We start from the raw sequence: 27981 nt of genomic DNA on the forward strand, positions 1-27981 counted from the left end.
CCTGCAGCCTGCTTGTTGGGCAGCACGTGAGCAGCCCCCAGGGCCCAGTCATGTAGTGCCTGGCCCGGGAATGAGATTGGACTGGGGTAGGGGGTAGGGTGGGTGCCTCAGGAAGGCTTCCCCTGGAGGAGCTGAGTCGTCTGGTGGCAGGAGTCAGGTCCCAAAGTGGCAGGTTTGGGTCTGTAGGAGAACTACCCCTTCAGCATCCAGGCCGGATGCTCAGAGATGAACATGAGAGTTCCAGAGGACTGATGTCACCCGAGATGCCACGGGAGGTGCAGACTCTGCAGCCAGGGCTGGGCCCTGGGGGCTGCTCACGTGCTGCCCAACAAGCAGGCTGCCGGGAGGAGCCCTCGCTCCTTCTGTGGTTGAGCCTGGGGACAGAGAGCACAGCCTGGAGTCCTTACTAGGCTCTATTCTCTCACCAGACTACACCCTCTGGGTTTTTCTGTGACTTCTTCCTGCTACTGTGTCTTCTGCTGTTCTGGTCCCCGCTTGGAAGACTCTGATATCCATGTGGTCTTCTAGCCATCCTGTACCAGTGAGGAGCTATTTCAAGAACCTTGTAAAAGGGACAGAGGCATAGAGCCATAGAATAAAGGCCTTTGTCTTTTACCCCATGCTCCAGCCCTCGATTTCATGGTGGTGTGTTTATATAGACGAATTCATGGCATGAGAGCTCACGCCTCAGCCTACTGAGAAGCAGGACCCAAATATATCAGGCGCATCAAGTTCCCACTCCTTCCCTCCAGTTCCCACTGGCTGCTTGTGTCTCAGCTCCTTCCCCTCTCTAAGATATTCCAGATGCTTCCTTTCTTCCCCTGCAGATCTCTTTAACACTTGCCTCTTCTTCTAAGTGCTCACATCTCTCCCAGGCTTCTCACAGATCCTGTCTCCCAGGGTCTCCTCTTAACCCACAGTCCCATATTGCAAGCCCTGCTTGATGCGCCTGTGCTTTGAGAATGAATTTTCTTTTGAGATTTACTAACACAAGATGACTTCTCTGTGTCCCAGGATTATTCCTCTATCTGTCTTTTGGGTTTTTGTTGTTGTTTTTTAAGATTAATTTATTTATAGGGCCTGGCTCGATAGTGTCGTGGTTAAAGTCCTCGCCTTGCACGCACCAGGATCCCATATGGGCGCCAGTTCTAATCCTGGTGGCCCCACTTCCCATCCAGCTCCCTGCTTGTGGCCTGGGAAAGCAGTTGAAGACGGCCCAAAGCCTTGGGACCCTGCACCCACGTGGGAGACCCAGAAGAGCTCCTGGCTCCTGGTTTCGGATTGGCTCAGCTCCAGCCGTTGTGGTCACTTTGGGAGTAAACCATTGGACGGAAGATCTTCCTCTCTGTCTCTCTTCCTCTCTGTAGATCCACCTTTTTAAAATCTTTAAATCTTTAAAAAAAAAGTCTTGTTTATTTTTATTAGAAAGGCAGATCAGATTTACTAAGAGAATGAGGAACAGACAGAAAGATCTTCCATCTGCTGGTTCACTCCCCAAATGGCCACAACACCTGGAGCTGAGCAGATTTGAAGCCAGGAACCAGGAGCTTCTTCCTGGTCTCCCACATGGGTGCAGAGTGTCAAGGCCTTGAGCCCATCTTGACTGCTTTCCCAGGCCACAGGCAGGGAGCTAGATCAGGATTGGAACAATCAAGACAAGAACCAGCAGATGGAAGATCTCTCTAAAAGAAAATCCGCCCCATAATTAGTGCTCGGGGATCATCAGGCAGGTGTGTAGTTGCCTTGCTTGGGAGTTAGGATGTGGTGCAACTTTAGAGGTGCCCTATGCCCCAGGCTCCCACTTCCTGGTTCTGAAAAGTGAGAGCCAAGTCACCCAGGTCTACAATACCCTCCAGGGCCCTGCCGCAGCAGAACTAGCTCTTGGCTTTGCCATCGCTGCACCTGGAGACTCAGACTCTGTCCTGCACCAGCTTTGGGTCCTAGAGATGGTGAGGTTGGATGTATGTGAGGTGAGGATGGAAACAGTAAGCCCCAGTCTGTGGAAGAAGCAGGGAGTGGAAGCCAAGTGGAGCATGTTCCTGACTGCCTTCTGAGCATCTTCCACTGTACCTCCTCAGACACTGACACGGCATTAGAAAAGCACATTGGACCAGAAAGCATAGCAGGAGCCCCTTGCCAGTGATAAGCAGCAGGACTGGAAGCTTTGGTCTGTGAGCTCTACAAGCAAGATTTCTTGCCATGCCACTTCTTTCTCTAGATCCAGTCTTCCATCCAGTGAGGTCATCTCTAGGGAAAACCCTGCTCCCTGAGCAGGTCTTTCCCATCCAAGTTCTAACCAGGCCAGATTCTGCTTAGCTTCCGAGATCAGCCGAGACTGGGTGTATATTCAGGATGGTGTGCATTCAGGAGGACTCATATACTGATGCTCACTCAGGTGCCCATCAGTAACCGAGGTCTTACAATCATGCCCAAACTGATGCTACAGTTCTAAAACACAGCCAATGGGAAGCAGCCTGGCCACTTACTTGAAAGTTTCGAAGCTTCTTTTGGAAAGTTAAATGGCTGGTTCTGTTCAGCAGAGAAACAAGAGCACCAGTGAGAGAAGCAGAACATCAAGAGTAAGAAACAGTTGGCTCAACTGGCTAATCCTACACCCCCAGATGCAGGTATCCCATGTGGGCGCTGGTTCATGTCCCACTTGCTCTGCTTCCCATCCAGCTCCCTGCTTATGGCCTGAAAAAACAGTGGGGGATGATCCAAAGTCTTGGGATACTGCATTCGAGTGTGAGACCTAGAACAATCTCCTGGTCCCTGCCTTTGGATCGGCTTAGCTCCAGCTATTGTGATCATTTGAGAAGTAAACCAGCAGATGGAAAATCTTTCCGTATCTCCTATCTATGAATCTGTCTTTTCAATAAAAATAAATAAATCTAAAAAAAAAAAAAAAAAAAAAAAAACAGGAGTAAGAGATAAATCTCAAGGCATAGCAAGCCAAATGGAAATCTAGAAAGATAGGGACCGGCTCGATAGCATAGTGGTTAAAGTACTCGCCTTGCACGCACTGGGATCCCATATGGGCACCAGTTCTAATCCCGGCAGCCCCACTTCCCATCCAGCTCCCTGCTTGTGACCTGGGAAAGCAGTGGAGGATGGCCCAAAGCCTTGGGACCCCGCACCCGTGTGGGAGACCAGAACAAGCTCCTGGCTTTGGCTGTTGTGGTCACTTGGGGAGTGAATCATCAGAAGGAAGCTATTTCTCTCTCTGTCTCTCCTCCTCTATATATACATCTGACTTTGCAATAAAAATAAATAAATTTTTACAAAAAAGAAATTTAGAAAGATACATTAAAAGAAAAAGAAGCGGTTGTGTACACACACACACACAGAGTCACAGAAAGGGGAGAATTCAACATAGCCGAGACAAATCTGAACTGTAGACAGATAGACCAGAGGAGAAATCTTTGAATGTCCTCTGACCGAGCACTTGGATCACTTAGATAACTCTCTCTTCTGCCCACAGTTTTCAACAATGGCCCGATACTTTCTCACCCGACATCGCCAAGGCTCTCGGTAACACAAGCTCCTCCCCCACCTTCTGCCACCTCGCCATCGCCATGTGACTTGCCTGAGTCCTACTCCTCTCCACTCTCAGTCGTCTCGGAAGTTCACCTGTCTCTCAGACTCGGCTCACATGCCGCCATGGTGCTCTCGAGAGCCGACCTCTAATTGTCCCTCTTCCTCACCTTTCCTCTGTCCTTCTATTTCTTCATGCTCTTATTCTGGATGAGCTCAGCAAGCAGTCAGAATTGGGACCAGGATGGCATGAGGCCAGGCAGTCAAGCGGCCAGAATGAGCTGTGGGAGAGCTGGGGCAGGGTCCCAGCACAGTGGAGGAGCAGCCAGAAGGAGGGCCTGAGGAATGAGACTAGTGGGAGACAAAGGCCGAGTGAACTTGCAGGAAGGATCTGAAAATGTGACTGACACCTCAAGTGCATCACAAATAATGTTGCGAACCAGAGAGGATTCCAGGGTCCAAAAACATGGTTAAAGGCAGGGGAAAAACAGAGTAAGAGGGTTGTGAAGATCTGAGGCAAGGAGGCATGGGTTTCAGGCTGGGACAGACATCAAAGGTTGGGGAAGCTGGGTTCTAGAGACCCTTGCTGGCTACACACAGCCATTTGAGGCACACTGTGTTCACTGGGTCATATCAGGGTTATGAGGCATCCCCGAACCTACGCCAACTCCTGGGCAGAGATTCTCCCTGGACGTCACCTGCAGGTGAAGACAAAGTTTGCAAACCCTGGCTGCGCTTCTCCGTGTCTCTCATGCCTTGCTCTTGGATCACCCTTCACTTTATCTCACACCTTTTCAGTTGGAGTACCATCCATAGAGTGACAGGGTCCTTCGCAAGGACTTCAGTTGCCACCAAATGTGTCACATACAGGGTGTAAGGGATGTGTCTGTGACACAAGTGCACACTGGCTAGCTTTTTTTCTGCCTCTCTCTCTGCCCCCCTCTTTGATCAGGCTTTTGTATCTTTAGAACATGGGCTTGATCCAAACTAGCCAAGGGAGTGGGGAAGTCCTGGCAGCTCTGCTCCCTGGTGTAGGGTTGGAGTAAGCAATGCATAGATACCTGCAACTAGAGCTGGAAGAGGCACAGACCCAGAGAAGGTACCGCCACAGAGTGTGTGAGATCAGGCCCTGTGTCCAAAAGAGAAGCCTACTGCTAAGGGCTCAGAGGCAGAGTGGAAGCTGCGAGGAAAAGCAAAACAAAGCTATGAGAGAGAAGGTGGAAAGGCCCTGGGGGTGGGGAGTTCCCATTTCTCTCCAGAAGAAACAGAAAATAAGAATGCAGCTGAACAGCCAAAGATGGGCATATAGGCCAAGAAGGTTTAAGTAAAATGACCCCACCTCACCCCCAGACAGTGTCTTGCCTAATCCTCAGAGTGTGACAGATCTGAATCCAGCTGTTGAGAGGCCAGCTGGTGAGAGCCGTGGGAAGAGGACTGCCTTTCAGGCCCAACACGGTAGACTAGTGGCTAAAGCCTTTGCCTTGCGTGCACTGGAATCCCATATGGGCACTGGTTCATGTCCTGCCGGCCCCACTTCCCATCCAGCTCCCTGTTTGTGGCCTGGAAAGCAGTAGAGGACGGCCCAAAGCCTTGGGACCCTGCAGAGTCTCCTGGTTCCTGACTGTGGGTCAGCTGAGCCGTTGTGGCCACTTGGGGAGTGAATCAACGGACAGAAGATCTTCCTCTCTGTATATCTGACTTTCCAATTAATATAAACAAATATTAAAAAAGAAGACTGGCTTTCAGATTTCATCCAAAGACATTACAAGTCAGTGATTTTTTTTAGAGTTTTACTATAATCTAAGAGACCTGTCAGACTCAAGGACAACTACACAGATACTTTCAAAGTGATTGTATCTCTATCGATTCTCGGCCTTTTGGCTAAGATCAAGTGTAAAGTGATTGTATCTCAGCTGTAATACAAATCTTCTCCATGCTGCTTTCTTTGAGGATCAAAAGTTGGGATTAAAAAGCAACCTGGGCCTGGCGGCGTGGCCCAGCAGCTAAAGTCCTCGCCTTAATCGCGCCGAGATCCCATATGGGCGCCCGTTCTAATCCCAGCAGCTCCACTTCCTATCCAGCTCTCTGCTTGTGGCCTGGGAAAGCAGTCGAGGACAGCCCAATGGCTTAGGACCCCGCCGGCCGTTGTGGTCACTTGGGGAGTGAATCATCAGATGGAAGATCTTCCTGTCTCTCCTCCTCTCTGTATATCTGACTTGGCAATAAAAATAAATAAATCTTAAAAAAAAAAAAAAAAAAGAAGAGCATCCTGTTGTGCTATCAGATCCTTTAGTTACATGCCCATTCCCACTACAGCTCTGGCCTCCTGTTTGTTGTTGTTGTTGTTGTTTTAAAGATTTATTTATTTTTATTGAAAAGCCGGAGTTACACAGAGAAGAGACAGAGAGAAACATCTCTCTGCTGGTTCACTCCCCAAGTGGCCACAACGGCCAGAGCTAATCTGATCCAAAACCAGGAGCCAGGAACTTCCAGGTTTCCCACATTGGTGCAGGGTCCCACCCTCCTCTGGTGCTTTCCCAGGCCACAAGCAGGGAGCTGGAAGGGAAGTGGAGTAGTCAGGGTACAAACTGGTGTCCATTTGGGATGCCAGCATGTGCAAGGGGAGGATTTAGCCACTAGGCCCTCACACTAGGTAGGATACAGAATAAGCTGATGTGTAGAAACCAGAGGCAAAAGAAGCAATGCCATTCCCATGTTCAGCCTTGCCCCGAAGGACACAGATTTTGTTTCTGCCCAGCCTGGCTGTTCTAGCTGTAGAAATCTGACTGCAGTTCTGTCTGCAGCTGAAGCTCCTCAGCTTAGACCCAGGCCTCTTCATCCCTCACTGGTCCTGGATGGACAGAATTAAGAAGTTCAGAGACCTGGAACTGGCCCTGTGGCATGTTAGGCTAAGCCTCTGCTTGTGGCACCAATATTCCTTATGGGGGCCCACTGAGTCCCAGCTGCTCCACTTCCAATCTATCTCAAGTTAATGCTCCTGGAAAAGTAGCAGCGGATGGTCCAAATCCTTGAGCCCCTGCACCCATGTGGAAGACCCGGAAGAGGCTTCTGGCTTAGGATCAGCTCGGCTCCAGCCAATGCAGCAATTTGGGCACTGAACCAGCAGTGGAAGCTCTCTGTGTCTCTCCTTCTCATTGTAACTCTGCCTTTCAAATCAAAATAAAATATATTAAAAAATACTGAATCAGGGCCCAACACGATAGCTCAATGACTAAATCCTCACCTTGCAGGTGCCAGGATCCCATGTGGGTGCCAGTTTGTGTCCTGACTACTCCATTCCTATCCAGCTCTCTGCTTGTGGCCTAGGAAAGCAGTAGAAGACAGCCCAAAGCCTTGGGACCCTGCACCTATGTAGGAGATCTAGAAGAAGTTCTTGGCTTCTGGCTTCGGATCAGTTCAGCTCCTGCCATTACAGCCACTTGGGGAGTGAACCAGCTTTCTCTCCTTCTCTCTGTAAATCTGCCTTTCCAATGAAAATAAATCATCTTGGGCTCAGCAGCGTGGCCTAGTGGCTAAGGTCCTCGCCTTGATCCCATATGGCCACTGGTTCTAATCCCGGCAGCTCCACTTCCTCTCTATCTCTCCTCCTCTCAGTATATCTGACTTTGTAATAAAAATAAAATAAATCTAAAAAAAAAAAAAAAAAAAAAAAAAGAAAAGAAAAGAAAAGAAAAGAAATCATCTTGGGCCCGGTGGCGTGGCCTAGCGGCTAAAGTCCTCACCTTGAACGCACCAGGATCCCATATGGTCGCCGGTTCTAATCCCGGCAGCTCCACTTCCCATCCAGTTCCCTGCTTGTGGCCTGGGAAAGCAGTCAAGGACAGCCCAAAGCTTTGGGACCTTGCACCCGTGTAGGATACCCGGAAGAGTTCCTGGTTCCCGGCTTTGGATCGGCACGCACCGGCCGTTGCAGCTCACTTGGAGAGTGAATCATCGGACGAAAGATCTTCCTCTCTGTCTCTCCTCCTCTCTGTATATCTGATTTTGTAATAAAAATAAATAAATCTTTAAAAAAAAGAAAATAAACACATCTTTTTAAAATTATATATATTATATATTTTCAAACTTTATATAAATTATATATAAGATTTATTTTTTTATTGCAAAGTGAGATATATATATAGAGAGGAGGAGAGACAGAGAGGAAGATCTTCCATCCGATGGTTCACTCCCCAAGTGACCGCAACGGCCAGAGCTGCACCAATCTGAAGCCAGGAGGCCGGAGCTTCACCAAACCAAAGCCAGGAGCCAGGAGCTCTTCTGGGTCTACCATGCCGGTGCAGGGTCATCCTCAACTGCTTTGTCAGGTCACAAGCAGGGAGCTGCATGGGAAGTGGAGCCGCCAGGATTAGAACTGACCCACATATAGGATCCGGATGCGTTCAAGGTGAGGGCTTTAGCCCCTAGGTCACCGCACTGGCATCATATTTTTTATATATTATATATATATAAAGTCAAGGACCTGGTTTAAATAAAACGAAGACATCAGGGAGGGGCAAGAGTTTCTTTCGCTCCTTCCCATCACCTCCGCCCAGCCTTCTAAGGCTGGGTAGTTTCTGCCCTGGATCTTATCAGAATCTCCCTGCCCTTAATTCTCAATTCGATGTCCCATTGCCTCGGTTTCCTTGTGACTCTGAAGAGGCACGATGAAATAATTACTGATGAAATAATCACTCTTACGTAGTGAAATGTCGTCCAACCTCAAGCATGCCTAGGGTCCCCTCTTCCTGGTCCCACTGTTTCCTGACAGACTGACTTTTACCACCCTCTAGTGGCCAGAGCCGACAGGACGCTCTCCCTCAAGCCAGCCTTGGCCATGGGCTGTTGCTCAGGATGCTTAAGGTATTAGCCACCAGCGTATTTTACAAACGAGAAAGCTGAGGAGGCCTGAGGACGACAGTCACCGCACAGGTGGGACTGGAACTTGAGTTTCCTGACTCCCAGGCCGGTGCTCTTGTCCACTTCTGTCTCCTTTTCCCTTCTAGTCCCTGGGGAGGTCAGTTTGGGTTAGAAATCCCAATGTCAAAAGAACAGGACCCTTCCCTGCGCCCCCCGGGTCCCCCGTGAAGCAACGTCAGCATCCCAAGGATATAATCTCAAGTGTGCAGGTGTACAAAGGAACTGGCCGTCCCTTGACTTTCTGGGGTGAACAGCATTTCGGGATTTTTTTTTTTTTTTTTTTTTTTTTTTTTTGGATTGTGCACAGCTCTTGTCGCCTCGGTGACGTCTTGGTAAGGATTCCGAGGAGCTACCCAGGTCTCCTGTCTCCATGGTAACTCGTGCTTTGCGACCTGCAACGGTTGCGCTGCAGTTCGCAGTGGTTGCCGGGCGACGGCGGAGTGAAGGCAGCAGCTTCAGGTTGGGACAGCGGCTGGTTTCTGGCAGGGGAAGGGAAATTCAGTTTAAGCCCTGGTTAAGGGCTTAAGGCCCCTCCCTTCAGGCACTCTCTGAGCTGCAGACCCTGCTGCTCTCCCCAAGCCCCATGGCGGTGGGGGGGTCCTCAGCTCCGGCTGGAGGTTCATGTTGGACCTGGCGGCCGGTGGCGCAAGACCCGCTTCTAGCTCGAGGCTTCCATTCCTGCACGGAACTACGGGGGCGGTTCTATCTGGTGGGGGGCCTCCCAACAGGAGAAGCCAGACAGCCCAGCAGCGACACGGTAGTCTTCGACCCAGCTGAGGAACTGGTCGTGCGACTGGGAGCCCGGGGCAGCCCCCCGCGGAGTCACCATGACGCAGCACCTGTGGGCGGTCGCTGGCTGTGCGTGGTGGGTGGCTGGGACGGGTCGCGCCGCCTGTCCACAGTGGCCGCCCTGGACACAGAGCGCGGGGTGTGGGAGTCGTGGACAGCGGCCCCGGGCAACAGCCCCCCTGCTGGCCTCAGTAGTCACACGTGCACCCGCCTATCCGACCAAGAGCTGCAGGTGGCTGGCCGAGAGGGTGGGATCCGCACTCAGCGCCGCCATGGAAGCATCTACACGTTAAAGCTGGACCCGGGGACCCACACTTACTGGTATGGCATCCTGAGCCTCAAAACCCTTCACCCTTTTAATCTACACTCGGGTAACATGAAAGACTTCTCTGGCATCGGTGCTTCCCCCCACCCCCCCCCCCTTTCCTCTCCTCAGACCCACCCCCACTGCTGCACACCTTTCTGTACCTATATAGCACTTTACTCAGGCCTGCCTTTCTGTGTTTGCACAGCTACAAGGAAGACGGCCACACAGCCTCCCGCTCAGGCCACTGTGCAGCCCTGGTCCCGGCTCCCGGGCCCAAGCCAGGGCATCAGCTCTTGCTCTTTGGGGGCTGCAGTGCAGCCGAACCAGAAGTAGTTGGACACTGGAGTCCCGGGAAGATTAAGGTATTATCTGCTCACAGCTTGCCTAGGGAGCAAGGGGGCTGACACAGCTATGCCCGAATCTGTTGCAACAGTCCCTTTTTTCTCCCTGAAGGAGGAACCACCTGTTGCCCCGCATTTGACAGAACAGCTTGCAAAGCTTGTGAGCAGCGCACAGGGGTCCCTGCAAGGACCCCAGGGACTACGGCATCACTCATGTTCTGTGGTGGGGCCCTTTGTCGTGCTGTTTGGCGGAGAAAGTCTGACCAGAGCAAGAGACACCATCTGCAATGACCTCTACATCTATGATACCCGTGAGGACCCAGCTTATGGTTGAAGGTGGGAAAAGCTAGGAGGGCATAAAGACTACAGAAAGATGGAGCGATGGGGATAGGGAGGAGGAAGAATTAGCTGACACGAGTTAAGAGGAGAATGTTAAGAGCTTCACGGGTAATAGCTGCTCCTGCCTTCATAACCTCTCTCTGCCCCTACCCAACAGGCAAGCCGGCTTCTCCGTGGTTCCATTTCCCCTGTGCAGACCGTGGGCTGAAACGCAAGGGCCACTGCACCTGCCTCTGGAATGACCAGCTTTACCTGGTTGGGGGTTTCGGTGAGGATGGCAGGACAGCTAGCGCACAGGTTTGCATCCTGGATCTCTTTATCTGAAGAGCAGTGCTAAGACGCACCACCAAGTCTGTTGTGCTGCAAACCCACGAAGGGGCTAGCACCACGACTGACTCACCCCAGATGCTTATTAAATTGCATTCTGATAGTGAACACTTGTCACTAAACTTTTTTGGGGGGAAGTGTGCAAATCATCAGATACATCTTTATTTCCAAGGAAAAGGATAAAATAGGGGATCTATTCTAAAGTGAATAGTCATGAAATTAACTCAATGGAAATAAAATGCACAAATCACATGGTCCTAGACTTACACAATTTACACCCTTAACTAGGAGAAAGTTTCAGGCTACAGCTAAGCATTATGACCAAAACATTTAATTAACAAAAAATATTACAATAGCAGAGAAAATAATAATAATAATAACAATAAAGAGAATCAGAAGAAGCAGGAGTCAGGGTAGAAAAAAATTAGAAGACCTTGGTCCCTAGGAGACCAAGACTCCAGCTGAGCCGGCCTTGGCCCCAGCCCCTTCTGAATTTTCCTTGGCCGCCGGCTTCTCATCTTCCCCCATGAGACGAATGTTGTGCTTTTCCCGGAACTCATTTAGTTCTTTTCCCTTCGCTTGAAGCTGCTGTGTCAGCGTCTCAATGATCTTCTGTATCTGGAGGGCAAGTAACAGGCATTACGTAAGAATTTCAGGATTCCCTTACCCCACTGGAACAGACTATGAGAGAAGTGATGACATATCTAACTTAAGCTTCAGACCAGACTATTGAGTTATTCCTTTCTCAAATACAGTGGCTTATAAACTTTAATATATCTAAAAATAACCTGTATTTTAGAACTATCATGTGTGATGGCTTCCCCAAAGGTTCTGATTCAGTGGTTCCAAAAGCTTCAAGAAGCTGTATTTTAAATTGATCCTTCCCCCAGCTGTAGGCAGATGCCTAGGTTGCCTTGTACCTAGGCAAGTGCTACACTGACAGGAGAAAAGCAGCCAAGGCTGGTGGGCACTCTGGGCCTGGTTAATGCCAACTCTGTGTTAACTACACCAGTGTGCCAGCATAGTCCCTATCCTATTTTTCTTTTTTTGAAGATATGTGGGAACCTGGTGCTGAACCACTTGTAGAGGACCTGCTATTTCTGGGTCAGGGCTTCGTACCTAGCAGAGCAGCTCCCTCGTTGTGATCTAATAGCTAGCCCTCAACACAAGGGTTTGAAATATGATATGTTGGGGTCTTCTGTCCCGCAGAAGAATTCACCCGACACTCCAGGCTCTGTTTCTTGAGGAACTTTATTCTTCCAACCAGTCCGTTTCCCAGCCGGTCGACCTGTCTTCTACTACCTCCCGTTTTTCTTCCGTTTCTCTCTGCTTCATTTCCCAATCTCCTCGTTGCCCCTAGTCTTCTTCTGTCCGTCCGTCCGTCCCAGTCATACCCTGTCCTCTGTCTCAGTCCGTCCGTCCGTCTCCGTCTTCCTGTCCTGTCCTGTCCCGTCTCTTCCTGGAACCCCTACCACTAAATACAATCCTAGTCCAATCAGCTTAAAGGTCACTGATGCACGCAGCAGGCATGCCAATCATAGCTCTGATCACGCGTAGCACACGTGCTAAGCATGCAGCTACGGCCCAGTCATAAGGCACTTCCTGAAACCTGTGTACCGCCAAGCTCTGAGAGGAGAGGCCTCAGCGCCATCTTAGGGCACACGTGCAGTGCTCCCGACATGATAAATCAACAAAAATACTAAAGAAAAACAGTTTTTAAAAAAATGTGGGGAAGGTGGAAATGCTAGAGTAGGACATGCCACTCTGGCCCCCAGGTGGAGCAGGGGTGCCCAGGCTGCCCAGGGAACAGGGTCTGGGGACATACTGGAGTGGAGGCTGCTGAGGGCATGTCTGACAGGGAAGAAATGATTCCTAGGGTCTTCCACTGACTGAGCACTTTCAGGTAGGCAAGGGAGCTGAAATAGAGTGACTTACAGGGGGGAAACTGGAGGGCATGTCAGAGTCAGGCCAAGGTACCCCTTCCCCTCCATGTGGGAGACCTGGCCTGGGCTAAATAGCATCACCCGCTATCTGCTGGCACACACCTGGGGGTCATGCCTGGCTGGGGTAGGCAACAGTATCCAACCACAAGTATCGGAGCAGAGCATGGGTCACGTCAGGCTATGCCACAGCACCCACCCGAATGCGAAAGAACCAGATCTTGGGGTAGGAGCCTTGTAGGATCACCTCTGTGGACTGCAGCACCCTCTGGTTTGCATGAAGAGCTGGGGCAGTGATAGGCAAAGCCAAGCTGACCCCAGGAACCCGTCTGACATCTGCAGGAGCTAGGGCTGGGCCACGCTGCAGCAACCACTGGCACATGCAAAGGCTGGGATTGAGGGCAGACCAGCCAAGCAGGACTGTGGCACCCACTAGCACACACGAGACCCTGGGCCTGGTGTGGAAATTTGGGGAACTCCCCTACTAAGCTGTAGCTCTGTACATTAGCAATGGCTGAGAACAAGCCAAACCAGGTAAGACTGCGGCATTCAGTATTTTTTTAATGTAGATCTTTTCTTAAAAATATTTATTTTATTATTTTTATTGGGAAGTCAGATATACAGAGGGGAGGAGAGATAGAGAGGAAGATCTTCCATCTGCTGATTCACTCCCCAAGTGGCCGCAATGGCCAGAGCTGTACTGATCTGAAGCCAGGAGCGTCCTCCAGGTCTCCCACATGGGTGCAGGGTCCCAAGGCTTTGGGCCGACCTCAGCTGCTTTCCCAGGTCACAAGCAGGGTGCTGGATGGGAGCGGGGCTGTCAGGATTAGAACCGGCACCCATGTTGGATCCTGGGTGTGCAAGGCGAGGACTTTAGTCACTAGGCTACCATGTTGAGCCCAGCATTTAGTATTTGTATGGGCTAGTTTGCAGGTAGGGTGGGCTAAGCTACAACATACACCAGCGAAAGCCAACTGCAACTGAACTGAACTGAAGTCCCAGCCAGCACACGCAAGATCTGGGGCTAGGAATTGGCCTGATAAGAGAACTTTGGGAACTCCCCTGCTAGGCTGCAGCTCCCACTGATGAGTGTGAAAGCTAGGGTTGAAGGCAGAATGGGCTGGGCAAGGCTGCAGCACCTGTCAGCATGTGTGTAGGCTGGATTTGGGGGCACGCCAGACTGGGCTAGGCTCCACTACTTGCTGGGACTCGCAGAGCCAGAATGGGTGTGGGACATGACAAGACAGACCAGGCTGTAGCACTCACTGGTGAAAGTGAGAACAGGTACAGACTAGTCAGGCTAGGCCACAGTACACGGGCTGAGTGTTAGGACTGGGGCTACCCAGCTGAACTGTGCCACAGCACCCACAGGCACACGTGAGATCCAGGGCTGGGAGCAGGCCTGGTAGGGGAACGTTGGGGAGCTCTCCTGCTAGGCTGCATCTCCTGATGGTGAATGCAAGAGCCAGAGCTGGGGACAGGTCAGACTAGGTTGGATCAGTCCAAGCAACAAACTGGCATGAATGAGAGCCAGAATGGGACATAGGGCAGACCGGGTTGGATCAAAACACCCGCAAGTTCACATGAGGACTGGGGTGGGCCAGGTCGAGACAGACTATAGTACTTGCTGGCAAATGCCAAGACTGGGGATGGCCATCTCAGACTGGGGCCACAGTACCTGCTGGCATGCACATGACTCAGGACTGGGAGTGGGCCTAGTAGGAGAACTTCAGAAATTCTCTTGATGGGCTGCTGCTTCCACTGATGAGAAGGAGAGCTAGGACTAGGGGCAGGCCAGGATGGACTGCAGTACCCCCTGGCAAACACAAGCTCTGGGACTGTGAATAGGCTTGGTAGGAAAAGAGTAGGAAATCCAATGCTAGGCTGCAGCTCCTGTTGGTGAGCAGAGGGGCCTGGGCTCAGTTAAAGTCAGGCTGGGCAAAGCAGAAGCACCCATCATCATACATATGGGTTGGGGTAGGGGTAGGATGCGCTGACCAAGCTGCAGCACCCACGATTGTGCACACGAACCATATGGGATGTGGGATGAAGCTAGGCTGGAGTACATGCTGGCACATGCAAAAACTGGGTCTGGGGTGGGCCTGGTAGGGTTACTGAGGATCACCCCAACTGGACTGCAGTACATACTGGTGCACATGAGGTCCAGGCCTGTGGTGGCCTGGGTCAGGCTGGGCCATAGCATTCATCAGTTCACATGAGAGATAGGACTGGGGTGGAAATGACCAGGCAGCTACATCCTACAATGTGTGCATTAGCTAGTGCAGGTGATAGACTGAATTTGACCCCGCACTGGCAAACAAAAGTTTGAGGCCACCCTAGGACTCCCCAAACAAGATTGCTGGACTCAGACCCAAGCCACAGGGAAAATAACAATGTGTGGTTTGACCTTGGAATGCATGTGTTGAGACTGGGCCTCCCCAGTCACTGATGTCTGTGCAGTGCACAGCATGCCCAAATGCACATGGGGGATATGGCAGCCAGCTCATCTAGGCTAGCAGAGGACATGCACCTCATCAAGGACAGAAAGCAGAACAGCTTGGACAACTCTCCTGGCCAAGCTTTGTAACATGTTCCTGGGCCTGTGGATGCACTAAGGTGGACTTGGTCAGCCAACAGACCTTAGAAAGATTTTCTCAACTCTGATGTAATGAAGCTGACATCTCAGAACTATCAAAAATCACTCAAGTAACACTCTCAGAACACTCTTCCCCACAGCCAGTCTCTAAGGCATCATCAAATGGCTGTCCCCCATCCCTGGGTGCTGACATAGTTTGACAATAAGGAGTGGCCCTTTGGGCCCGGCACCGTGGCCTAGCGGCTAAAGTCCTCGCCTTGAACGCCCCGGGATCCCATGTGGACGCCAGTTCTAATCCTGGCAGCTCCACTTCCCATCCAGCTCCCTGCTTCTGGCCTGGGAAAGCAGTCGAGGACAGCCCAAAGCTTTGGGTCCCTGCACCCACGTGGCAGACCTGGAAGAGGTTCCTAGTTCCCGGCTTCAGATCGGCACAGCACCAGCCGTTGCGGCCTCTTGGGGAGTGAATCATCGGACGGAAGAACCGGCGCCCATATGGGATCCCGGGGCGTTCAAGGCAAGGACTTTAGCTGCTAGGCCACACCGCCGGGCCCAACTGATTCTATTTTCAAGAGAAGTTTCCACACACTTTTCTGCACTCTGTGTCCTAAATCCTTGTCCCCCTCTTCCTTATCTCCTTTACTGCGCAAAGCTTCTCCTCCCACATTCCTTCTTACCTGCTCCTTATTGTTCTCCAGGGCAGGCAGCACCTCTTTGACAGTCCGCTCCACCAACACTCCTCCAACCATGCGGTAGCATTTGCGAGTTTCATCCACCTCCTTCAGTGTATCGATCACTAGGCTGGGAGGACAAGGCGAGCACAAGAACTCAGTCCCTCCCTCCCTCACCGAGTGGTCCATCCAACTGTTTGTTTCTCTGTCATGTTCTCACCTGTGCTCATTCAACTCCATCTCCAGCTCAGCTGCTTTGGATGCCAGGCCCCTCTGTTCTTGCCGAAGGCGGTTAAAGCCAGCAATTACCTTAGGTGAGCAACAGGAGATAAAAGAATAGTGCAAATGGCAAAGGGTCAAGACATAAACCAGGGTGGCAAATTTTACAAAGGTGCAGCAGAGGACATTCACTGTCAGAAAGGAGTAAAACACAAGCTTGCAATTTCTAACTTAAGCCCATCTGGAATTTCATTTACCAAACATTTACTCAATGCTTAATATATGTGTGATATTTTTCTAGACACTGGGAGATTTAACAGAGCAGATCTAACCTCTGGCTTTTTTGTTTTTTTCTTTTTATTAGCATTCATTTTATTTGAAAGGCAGAGTTAGACAGAGGTAAGCGAGATCTTTCATCTGCTGGTTCACTCCCTAAATGGCCACAACGGCCAGAGCAGGCTGATTCAAAGCCAGAAGCCAAGAGCTTCTTCAGGGTCTCTGACATAAACGCAAGGGCTCAAGCAGCTGGGCCATCCTCTGTCGCTTTTTCAAGCCATTAACAGGTAGCTACATTAGAAGTGCAGTGGTCTAGACTCGAACCAGCGCCAACATGGGATGCTAGCGCCACATATGGAAGCTATTCTATGACACCACAGCAAGGACACATGGATTTTTTTTTAAATTTATTTATTTGTAGGGCCTGGCACTGTAGCCTAGAGGCTAACACCCTCGTCTTGCATGTGCCGGGATCCTATATGGGTGCCAGTTCGTGTCCTGGTGGTCCCACTTCTCATCCAGCTCCCTGCTTGTAGCCTGGGAAAGCAGTTGAGAATGGCCCAAAGCCTTGGGACCCTACACCCGTTTGGGAGATCTGGAAAAGGTTCTTGGCTCCTGGCTGTGGATTGGCTCAGCTCCAGCTATTGCAGCCACTTGGAGAGTGAATCAGTGGACAGAAGATCTTCCTCTCTGCATTTCTGCCTTTCCAATAAAAAAAAAAAAAAAAACACAAAGATGGACTCCCAACGAAACTGTTAAATATATCTTGACAATAAGATGCTGGACTCTCTGCCATTGTCCATACCTACAATGTCAGGATGCACTTAAATAGAATGATGGACTTATGACTGTTTATGAAAGAAGATACTATTGTAAAAACACAGGGGAAATCAGTGGGGGTCGGTGGTTTTGGGGAGAGGGTAAGAGAAATCCCAGAGCCTATGCAAAAGTATCAGAAAATAATAAAATTTAAAAATTAAAAAAATATATATTTATTTTTAATGGAAAGGCAGATCCACAGAGAGGAGAGATAAAGATCTTCCATCTGCTGGTTCACTCCTCAAATGGCTGCAATGGCTAGAGCTGAATTGATCTGAAGCCAGGAGCCAGGAGCTTCTTCGAGGTTTCCCAACTGGGTACAGGGTTCCAAGGCTTTTGGGCCATCCTCTACTGCTTTCCCATGCCACAAGTAGACAGCTGGATGAGAAGTGGAGCAGCCAGGGCATGAACTGGAACCCATATAGGATCCGGGCACTTTCAATGTGAGGATTTAGTCATTAAGCCATCACGCTGAGACCATAGAATTCTTTACATTCTCCAAATCGTCATGCACAATTTTACTAAAGACATTTTTTCTAGAAATCTTGATTATTTATCCACTGGTTTACTCCCCAAATGCCCAAAATAGCTGGGGCTCGGCAGGCCACAGCCTAAAGCCAGGGACTCTGTTGGAGCCTCCCACATGGTGACAGGCACTCGAGCATGTAAGCGTCCTCTGCTGCCTCCCAGGATTGATAAGCAGCAAAGCAGGTCAGCAATGGCGGTCCCAGCTGTCAGCACTCCGAAACGGGAGCAGGCATCCCACATGGCAGCTCAACAGCTGTCCCAGAAAAATGGTCTCCTTATTTTTAAGAGTTATACAGTATATAACCTACACTATATTTTATTGGTTAGAACCCACTTCCCATCCAGCTCCCTGCTTGTGGCCTGGAAAAGCAGTTGAGGACGGACCAGGGCCTTGGGACCCTGCACCGATGTGGGAGACCCAGAAGAAGTTCCTGGCTCCTGGCTTTGGATCAGCGTTGCACCGGCCATTGTGGTCACTTGGGGAGTGAATCATCAGACGGAAGATCTTCCTCTCTGTCTCTACTCCTCTCTGTGTATCTGACTTTGCAATAAAAATAAATAAATCTTTAAAAAAATACATACATATATTTTCAAAAACCGCTTAACTAGTCCTCTGTTGTTGGGTCATTCAGGTTTTTTTCTAATTTTTCTGCAATAAACAACACTGACATTAAACATCTTTGGACAAGAATTTGATGACTATCATAGCGTTACCAGCAATGTCTAACCATACCTGTTTGCCAGAGTCCAACAGTAGCTGTCACTATTTTTTTCTTAATTTACTAATTTTTTGAGTTGGGATTAATTTGAAAAACCCTGGAATCATCGATTCACCATCCACATTCAATTAATCTATGTTCTGTCTACCTGTTCAGTACCTCAAATCCACCCACTTCCATCACAACTGTTACTACTGCAGCTCCTTGAGCTCTACACTGCCTTCAAATCTGCTTTCCAGGGACGGGCACCGTGGCCTAGCGGCTAAAGTCCTCGCCTTGAACGCGCCCGGATCCCATATGGTCGCCGGTTCTAACCCCGGCAGCTCCACTTCCCATCCAGCTCCCTGCTTCTGGCCTGGGAAAGCAGTCGAGGATGGCCCAATGCTTTGGGACACTGCACCCCATGTGGGAGACCTGGAAGAGGTTCCTGGTTCCCGGCTTCGGATCGGCACAGCACCGGCTGTTGTGCTCATGTGGGGAGCGAAACATCGGACGGAAGATCTTCCTCTCTGTCTCTCCTCCTCTGTGTATCTGACTTTGTAATAAAAATAAATCTTTGGAAAAAAAAAATCTGCTTTCCAATAAACTTCCCACCCCAGGGACAAGTGACCGAAAATTTAAATCTAATCATATTACTCCTATGCCTAAACCCTTCAACAGTTCTGGATGCCCATGAAATAAATCCCAAATTCCTCAACATGGTGAAAAAAATCCTGTAAAGACCTGACCCCCCAAGAAGTCCTTCCTTCCATACCTGAATTCCACTCTTACTAGTCACTTGCTCTAAGTGAGGCATTCACTTCCAAACTCTGCCCTACTTCGCAGACTTGTCCAAACTTCTTTCATTCTATTTCTCAAACGAACTCTAAGTCTTTCTTTTTAAAATTACTGTTTTTACTTATTTGAAAGGACAAGAGGAAGAAAGAGATTCCATCCAAGGGTTCGCTGTCCAAATGCCCAAAATAGCCAGGGCTGGGCAAGGCTGGAGGCAGGAGCTAGAACTCCATCCAAATCTCCTGTGTGTGTGGCTGCAACTCAGCCTGAGTCATGCCCTGCTACCTCCCAGGCAAAGCCAGGAAGGAAAGCATAATTCAGACACAAACGCAGACACTGCAATAAGCAAGGGGGGAGTCCCATCTGCCAAATCTACCTGCAGTGATTCTTTCTTAAGACTTCAACTCGGAGCCTCCCAGGGAGCAGCTCTGTCCCTCCCCTACTTCTGTATGTCAGCCCTTTCTATGTGGTCACAGAGAAACACATGTCACTTAAATTTGTTTTAATGAAAAAGTTTGCATGTGTATTTATTTTTAAAAAGATTTATTTAGTTTTATTGGAAAGGCAGATATTCAGAGAGAAGGAGAACCAGAGAGGATCTTCATCCGATGGTTTACTCCCCAAGTGACCACAATGGCTGGAGCTGAGCCAATCTGAAGCCAGGAGCCTCTTCCAGGTCTCCCATGGGTGCAGGGTCCCAAGGCTTTGGGCCATCTTCGACTGCTTTCCCAGGCCACAAGCAGGGAGCTGGATGGGAAGCAGGGTTGCTGGGAATAGAACCGGCTTCCATATGGGATCCCGGTGCATGCAAGGCGAGGACTTTATCCACTAGCCTACTGTGCCAGGCCCCTATTTGTATTTATTTAGCTCATCTGAAACAGAAACAGGGAGAGGTATTCCATCTGCTGGTTCATGCCCAAATGTCTGTACAGCCAGGGTTGGCCGTGGCCCAAGTGCTGGGATCATCCTTGGCTGCCTTCCCAGGTACACTAGCAGCAAGCTGCACGGGTAGCAGAAATGCCAGAATTTGAACCCATACTCCAACATGGCTCAGCTGGTTACTCTACAGCACTGGACTCCCGACTTCTCTTGAAATTCCTGTTTCTTTTATAATCCTACAACAATCTGCTTTCCAGTATGATGGAGTAGTAAATTGATAGTTCTATTTTGTTTTAATTTATGGTGCAGAGAATTAAGAAAAATTTAGAGCAGATGTATCATAGAGAAAGGTTTCTCAATATTGGCACTACTAATATTTTAAATCAGTAAATTTTTTAAAGAACCTATCCATGAAAAGACAAAGGATAGAACAAGTCAATCAACCACCTCAGCCATATGTCGGCAGTGAAAAACTGGGCAAACGGAGACTCTAAGATGGAGTATGTCAATCAGTGGATTCTTTAGCGACCTCATCGTGCTTGGAATGGCGAGACTGGCAGGAATTCAGAACTGCTGAACTATCAAAAACACTTGAACAGGACCCTCGGAGCATGCCCCACATCAGAGACATGGGCTGGGTGGGAGACTGGGTGGGGCTTCTCCGTTTATTTCCCCCTTTACCTCAGATACATGAAAAAAACAATGTGGAAATAATAGTCTTACCCACTTTCCTGTAGCCCCTGAACCTCTTCACCCTGATTAACTATGTAAAGATTGTCAAAAATAAAGAAAAAAAAGATTTTTTATTGGAAAGGCAGATATACAGAGAGGAGGAGAGGCAGAGAGAAACATCTTCTCTCTAGTGATTCACTCCCCAAGGGGCCGCAACGGCTGGAGCTGAGCCAATCCAAAGCCAGGAGCCAGGAACCTCTTCCAGGTCTCCCACATAGGTGCAGGGTCCCAAGGCTTTGGGCCGTCCTCGACTGCTTTCCTAGGCCATAAGCAGGGAGTTGGATGGGAAGTGGGACCACCGGGACATGAATTGGCGTCCATATGGGATTCTGGTACATGAAAGGCAAAGACTTTAGCTGCTAGGCTACCATACTGGGACCATTTTTTTTTTTTAAAGATTTATTTATTTTCTTGTCTTTCCCCTTGCCCCAGATACAGGAAGGAAAAAAGAGAATGTGGAAACAATGGTCTTACCCACTTTCCTGTAGCCCTTGACCCTTTGAGCCCTAATCAACTATGTAAAGAGCATTAAAAAATTATTTTTATTAGAAAGGCAGATTTCACAAGTAGGGAGCTGGATGGGAAGTGGAGTAACCAGGATACAAACCAGTATCCATATGGGATCCCAGCACACGCAAGGCTATGACTTTCACCCTAAATCAGGTAACTCTTTGTTTTGTGCTCAGCAGGCTGTTTAGCAATATCCCCGGACTCCACTGAAAACCCCCTGGACAACCAAAATGTCTCCAAGCATTGCCCAATTGTTTTCAGGCAAAATCATTCCAGACTGAGAACCAGTGCCACAGGTTAACAGTGAGAACTAAACTGAAGCAACATGCCAACTGCCTGATACAATGCAGGCCTTACACCCTCCGGTGGCTTCAGCTCTCTGGTTCTCTCCACTGTCTAACTCCCTTTTTTCTCCTTCATGAATGTTCTACTTTTTGGGCCCAGCACAATTGCTCACCTGGATAATCCTCCCCTTGCAAGCGCTGGCACTCGTTCCTATCATGGAGACAGGACTTGAGAATCTGTTCACAGTACTATCATCTATACTACATCAGACAGCATTCTCAGGTACTTCTGTGGTGTTATTGATGGTCATTATTGCTAGCGCCTCCAAACCCCAGAAATTCTAGACCCATATTTGTATGTCTGGAAACAGTATTTATATCAGGCATAAATGGTTTTACAACTTGACCATGAGCAAATAATTTTTCTAAATCTGTTTCTTCACCCATAAGAGACGTAACACTTCTCTAAGGCAATGAGAGGAGTCATTAATTAATTACATCAAGAGGTGGTGGTGTGGCATAGTACATTAAGCCACCACCCGGGATGCCAGAAGCCATTATCAAAGCTGCTGTTTTACAACCCAACTGCTCTGCTTTAAATAAAAAAAAAAAAAAAAAAAAAAAAAAAGATTTATTTTTAAAATTTATTTTTATTGCAAAGTCAGATATACAGAGAGGAGAAGAGACACAGAGGAAGATCTTCCGGTTGTTGTGGCTGCAACAGCTGGTGCTGCGCCGATCCAAAACCAGGAGCCAGGAACTTCTTCTGGGTCTCCCATGCGAATTCAGAGTCCCAAGGCCCCGGGTCATCCTCGACTGCTTTCCCAGGCCACAAGTAGGAAACTGAAGGGGAAGTTGGGCCACTGGGACTAGAACCGGTGCCCATATGGAATCCTGGTGTGTTCAAGGCGAGAACTTTAGCTGCTAGGCCACGCCGCCGGGCCCAATAAAAAGGGTTTTTATTGTTCTCCCTTTGGATTTTCCTCAGTTGGGGAGAGGGGAAAGCCATGAGGCAAATGTTTGGCACAGAGATTCAGGTGCCACTTAAGCACTGGCTCCACTTCTGATTGCAACCTCCTGCCAATGCACAACAAGGGAGGTGTCGGATAATGGCTCAAGCATGGGCTCCCTGCCACTCACGTGGGAGACCCAACTTCTGGGCTCCTGCTTCAGCCTGGCCAGGCTCTGGATCTCTGCAGAGTCAACCAGTGAATGGGAGATGTATCTTTGAAATAAACAAAAATGAAAAACACTCCCCCTCCAAGAAAAGTTGGGCGAAGCATTCTGCTTAGCAGCCAAAATGTCTCTGTGGATGCCTCCCTCCTCCATCCCCTACAGAGTGTCTGGGTTCATGTCCAGGCTCAGCTCCTGCTATGGCGTACCCCTGGAGGCAGCAAGTGCTGGCTCCAATAGCTGAGGTCCCTGCTGCTCACACAGCAGTCCTAGCCCAAGTTCCCGGTTCCCGACTCCTGCCTTCAGTGCCAGCGCCAGCCAGGCCTGCTGTGAGCATTTCGGCAGCGAACCAGAAAACAGGAGCTCTGTCTCTGCATCTCAAAACAAACAAATACATGCCATTTGAAAGGCTTGCCAGCATTTATGAAACACGCAATATTCCAGTCACTGTGCAAAAATAGTTGCCATGTGTCATCTTGCCTAATACTCTCAATACAGTGACTAGCCAAGTAACTCCAGGGAGGTGATCCATAAAGAAAAAATAAGATCTGTAGGATCCCGTACCTCAAAAAGCCCTTGGCCACCACACTAGATCACAGCTTCCCTTTCCCACCCCAAACACCAAATCCTGTAGTCTCCACACTAGTCTAGGGGATCTTGGCTTTAGCTGTGATAAAGAAAGTGCCTCTCGGGCCCGGCGGCGTGGCCTAGCAGCTAAAGTCCTCGCCTTGAACGCCCCGGGATCCCATATGGGCGCCGGTTCTAATCCCGGCAGCTCCACTTCCCATCCAGCTCCCTGCTTGTGGCCTGGGAAAGCAGTTGAGGACGGCCCAATGCATTGGGACACTGCACTTGCATGGGAGACCCGGAAGAGGTTCCCGGTTCCCAGCTTCGGATCGGGGCGCACCGGCCTGTTGCGGCTCACTTGGGGAGTGAATCATCGGACCGAAGATCTTCCTCTCTGTCCCTCCTCCTCTCTGTATATCTGACTTTGTAATAAAATAAATAAATCTTTAAAAAAAAAAAAAAGAAAGCGCCTCTCTGACTCTAGTCTCAAGAGAGGTCTAACACATGGTAGATGCCCCAAACATTCCCAGTTTCTCTTCCCCTGTCCCCGTCTCCTCTAAATAAAAAACCACCTTTTCCTACTTCCTGTAAACTCCATACCACCGTGCACCTCCTGGGACACATCTTATGCCTCAATATTAGCACTCTATGTCCTATTCAGCGCATCACATGCTTTGACAGCAAAGGACATTTTTTAAATCTTCATGTATTAACTGTGGAACAAATAATTGATAAACGAACCTAGATAATTGCTTTAACTTCTGTGTAGATTTCTTCCCACTCTGATTAAACGCCAACCCCATTATTAGCAAGATAATCTGTCAAGCGTCAAACCGCTTTCCCGATGAATTCACCTAACGCTTCCCGATGCTAAGCATGAGGGGGGAACGGCAAATTCGGGTTAGACGAGCATTTCTGGGCACCAAAGAAATTCAACGTGCTGGTGGTGATTGTCGCATCAAAATAGTATAGAACATTAAGACGGTTCGAGTACGTGAGTCACGTGGCTCTGCAGGGTGACGGCGATCGGGGACCATGACGGTTTTGGGGTCGTGTAACGACCCGTTGACCCATTTCGAGGGGTTCGTTACGAGCTGCCATGCCCAGCCACATCCCGTTTGGAGCTTGTGAGGAGAAGTGCCGAAAGCGACACCTCCCCTTCCCTTCCCACACCGCGTCTCCCAGGGCTTTCCCTTCCCCGCAGGGCTCGCCCTACACTCCGAGAGGCGTGGCTCTCCCCTACCCGCCCGCCTACGCTCTTCCCGGGGGCTCCGCCGGAGTCTCCAAGGACCCTCCCCTCTCCAGGTGGCCCCGCAAACGTGGGGCTGCAGGAAGGGCCTGCACAAGCCCCAGGCCGCCCCTTCTCGAGACGCACCGACTCCGGGCCCTGCCGGCGACCCTCCTTCGCGCTCTTCAGCGCCTCACCTGCTCGGCCGACACCGCCCCCTTGCCCGCGCCGCTCCCGCTGCTCTTGCCGGCGCGACCGCTGTTATCCGCCATCTTCGCCGCCTGCTGGGTTTCCGGCCTGCGCAGCTCAGCCCACCCGAGTTGCGTCACGTCCGGTCCGAGAGTTGCCGCCCCCTCGCCCCGGCGCCGCTCGGGATCGGATCTGCGGATGGTTTTGGCTGTATCTTCATGTAGGACCTACTCCCTAAGACACTCCTGACGTGGTGAATTCCACCTGCGGTGCTTTTACTCATGCAACAGAGATGCTGCCCCAGGGGAGGCGGGAAGGACGAGCCAAGGAGGGGTGGGGGCGCGGGTTCCCGAGCCCCCTGCCCACCTCGGGGTGGTGGGGTACGAGGGAGGGGCTGTGTCTCCTGTGTAAGGAAGAAAATGGGCTTTGAATTAGTAAAGCTGTGCAAGTGCACAGTCAAGAAAAGAGGCTTAGAAAAAAACAAGGACGTTTCCGCGAGATGACTTCTGAACTGGGGAATGGCCTTTGGCGTTTCGGCTTCGTGTGAGGTCCCGGGAGGCACGGAGCAGAGTTCATTCCGTCCTCCACCTTTCAGAACTTTCACTGCAGCCCTTGACTTGGATCGGGTGGGGTAACTGGCAAGGCCATGGTTGAACTTCACACTGTGAAGACAGAATCCTAGAAGTGATTTCTTTGAGGGCAGGGTTGTGTGTCCCGCTGATTTCTTCTCTTCCTCAGGCCGGGCTTCATCACCAGGCCTCCTCACCAACTCCTGTCCCTTCTGTGTCTCGGACTCCGGAAACCTCGACCCCAAGTACTCTGTGCTCTGCCCAGGTAACATTTTGTTGTGTCCTCGGTGCCTGACATGTAGGAGATGCTCAGTGTTAGCTAAGCGGATGGTGGAAGACTCGGGGACCATCCGTAGAACACTGGATCGCAAACGCTGCATCAGTGTGGACTGTAAGAGCACAATCAAGTGTTAGTCCAGCCCTCCCTGCCTCCCATCCGAGCCGCTTATTAAACTTGGGTTTCCCCATGCTAGGAAATCTGACCATCCTGCCTGTGGCATTCACAGGCCCAGAGCCATGGCTAACTCCTCCTCCTGGGAACTACCCCTGGTGGCTGTGTGCCAGGTAACATCGACACCAGACAAGCAACAGAACTTTAAAACGTGTGCTGAGCTGGTTCGAGAGGCTGCCAGATTGGGTGCTTGTCTTGCTTTCCTGCCGGAGGCATTTGACTTCATTGCACAGGACCCTGCAGAGACGCTCCGCCTATCAGAGCCACTGGGTGGAAATCTTTTGGGAGAATATACCCAGCTTGCCAGGTATCAGGGAAAGGGGGAGAAGGGAGAGGCAGATCTTTTCTGGGTGTCTCTGGATTGGCGGATGTGACAGTAGAGTTTTGGAAAGAGTCCTGTGTCCCCTCCTCCCAGGGAATGTGGACTCTGGCTGTCGTTGGGTGGTTTCCACGAGCGTGGCCAAGATTGGGAGCAGACTCAGAAAATCTACAATTGTCATGTGCTTCTCAACAGCAAGGGTGAGACATCACAACCCTGTAGCCTGCCTCTCCCCACGCTCTAAGCGTAAACTCTTCACGATTCTGTTTTCTCAACCCTGTCTCCTTGGTACAAGATGTTAGAGGTTACCTGTACTTCTCTGTTCCTAAGCCTATAAACTCTCCTTGAGAGAAGAGGAGCCAAGCCGAGCATCTGGAGCCCCAGCAGTATTTCCCCTCCCTCTTAGGCTCAGTAGTGGCCACTTACAGGAAGACGCATCTGTGTGATGTAGAGATTCCAGGGCAGGGACCCATGCGTGAGAGCAGCTCTACCTTGCCTGGGCCCAGTCTTGAGTCGCCTGTCAGCACGCCAGCAGGCAAGGTGGGAGTTGAGAGGATGTGGGTGGGAGCAGAACAAGGAGGGGAAATAATACTTTGGGGTATACAAAGCTCTAAAGAGTGGAGTAATGGGATATGACTGGAAGCTGTGACAAATGGGAAACAGAGGTTTTAAGCAAACTGTTTTCATTCCAGATTGGTCTAGCTATCTGCTATGACATGAGGTTTCCTGAACTCTCTCTGGCATTGGCACAAGCTGGAGCAGAAATACTTACCTACCCCTCAGCGTTTGGATCGGTTACAGGCCCAGCCCACTGGGAGGTAAGAGGACATCTCTTCAGAACACTTTCTCTTAACCTCATTTTACTCTTAGCTCTACCAGTTTTTTCTTTCCCTCCCCACCTAATGGGAAAATTCATTCCCCAAATTGTCATGTTTACATAGTAAATCATTCCTAGGCAATTATCAGAGTGATCACATTGGGTAATTAGCCTGCGAAGTCCATCTGTCATTTCTCCATACATTACCATATATACATACTTCAGTGAAAACATGTTTTCTTGCCTTTAGGTGTTGCTGCGGGCCCGTGCCATTGAAACCCAGTGTTATGTAGTGGCGGCAGCACAGTGTGGACGCCACCATGAAAAAAGAGCAAGTTATGGCCACAGCATGGTGGTAGACCCCTGGGGAACTGTGGTGGCCCGCTGCTCTGAGGGGCCAGGCCTCTGCCTTGCCAGAATCGACCTCAACTACCTGCGACAGTTGCGCCAACATCTACCGGTGTTCCAGCACCGCAGGCCTGATCTCTATGGCAATCTGGGTCACCCACTGTCTTAAGACTTTTGACATCTGAGTTGAGACCCCTTCCCCATTGTGAGCTGGTACAGCTGTGGCTTGTTGGCAGGACCCAGGCGCAGCTCCCCTCACTCATAGAACGTCAGCTCTGTAGAACACAAGCTCAGCTTCTTGGGAAGGAAACTCTCGCCCGAGCTCAGATTCCAAGAAAGATGAAATTTTATATAGTCACTGTTTATTTCATGAAAACAAATTATGCTGAGGGCTGAGCAGCACTGGCATTTGAAAAAAATATATAATCATCATAAAGTCTGCGTCTGGACATCTCCTTTGGGAGCTGGAAAGGAAGGTGGTACAGTCCCAGCTGGGCTAGGCTCCAATTCTAGGCCTCCTGCCTCATTCAACAGGCCTCCCTACCTAAACAAAAGTGCAACACTCAGTGCATGTCCTGACCCTAGACTCCCGAGTATGGGAGTGGGAGTAGGGCTAGAGGAGGGGAGAGGAAAAGGAGTTAATAACCGAATTATTTCACTTTCACTAATGATGACCTTTCCCCAAGCCAGAAGAAAGCAAAGGGGAAAAGGACGACAGGGTGCAGTATTTTTACTTGAACGTGGAAAGATAATGTCACACTCCTCCCTTCCCCTTTTCAGGGGGAGTGCGCCTTTAATCAGAAACCTCTTCTTCACCCC

The 27981-nt window shown here is 50.0% G+C and overlaps 3 protein-coding genes across 10 annotated transcripts; 2 read left to right on the forward strand and 1 right to left on the reverse strand.

The window, feature by feature from the left end:
- The first annotated feature begins 8868 nt into the window (after positions 1 to 8868).
- On the forward strand, positions 8869 to 10665 carry KLHDC9 (kelch domain containing 9). Of its 2 annotated transcripts, none has more exons than XM_004589282.3 (4): positions 8869 to 9564; positions 9756 to 9912; positions 10004 to 10202; positions 10388 to 10665. In XM_004589282.3, exons 1-4 carry the CDS (start codon positions 9038 to 9040, stop codon positions 10552 to 10554), a joined length of 1050 nt encoding a protein of 349 aa, XP_004589339.2. In that variant the 5' UTR covers positions 8869 to 9037; the 3' UTR covers positions 10555 to 10665. The 2 variants fall into 2 exon arrangements, with proteins under 2 accessions (XP_004589339.2, XP_058516932.1); XM_058660949.1 differs by having other exon boundaries at positions 10004 to 10227; positions 10388 to 10520.
- A 201-nt stretch (positions 10666 to 10866) lies between these two features.
- Positions 10867 to 24792, reverse strand: PFDN2 (prefoldin subunit 2). The gene is made up of 4 exons (XM_004589096.3): positions 24667 to 24792; positions 15982 to 16070; positions 15768 to 15891; positions 10867 to 11175 (listed from the first exon to the last, which is right to left on the reverse strand). Exons 1-4 carry the CDS (start codon positions 24739 to 24741, stop codon positions 10999 to 11001), a joined length of 465 nt encoding a protein of 154 aa, XP_004589153.1. The 5' UTR covers positions 24742 to 24792; the 3' UTR covers positions 10867 to 10998.
- NIT1 (nitrilase 1) lies at positions 24759 to 27601 on the forward strand. Of its 7 annotated transcripts, none has more exons than XM_058660516.1 (7): positions 24759 to 24878; positions 25397 to 25492; positions 25701 to 25985; positions 26094 to 26197; positions 26404 to 26537; positions 26690 to 26815; positions 27065 to 27601. In XM_058660516.1, coding segments are annotated over exons 1-7 (1014 nt in total). In that variant the 5' UTR covers positions 24759 to 24876; the 3' UTR covers positions 27332 to 27601. The 7 variants fall into 7 exon arrangements, with proteins under 7 accessions (XP_058516499.1, XP_004589154.2, XP_058516502.1 ...); XM_004589097.3 differs by having other exon boundaries at positions 25734 to 25985; XM_058660517.1 differs by having other exon boundaries at positions 24784 to 24911; positions 25734 to 25985.
- The last annotated feature ends 380 nt before the right edge of the window (positions 27602 to 27981 follow it).

The sequence above is a fragment of the Ochotona princeps genome, chromosome 2 (assembly GCF_030435755.1).
Source record: "Ochotona princeps isolate mOchPri1 chromosome 2, mOchPri1.hap1, whole genome shotgun sequence".
Taxonomy (NCBI): domain Eukaryota; kingdom Metazoa; phylum Chordata; class Mammalia; order Lagomorpha; family Ochotonidae; genus Ochotona; species Ochotona princeps.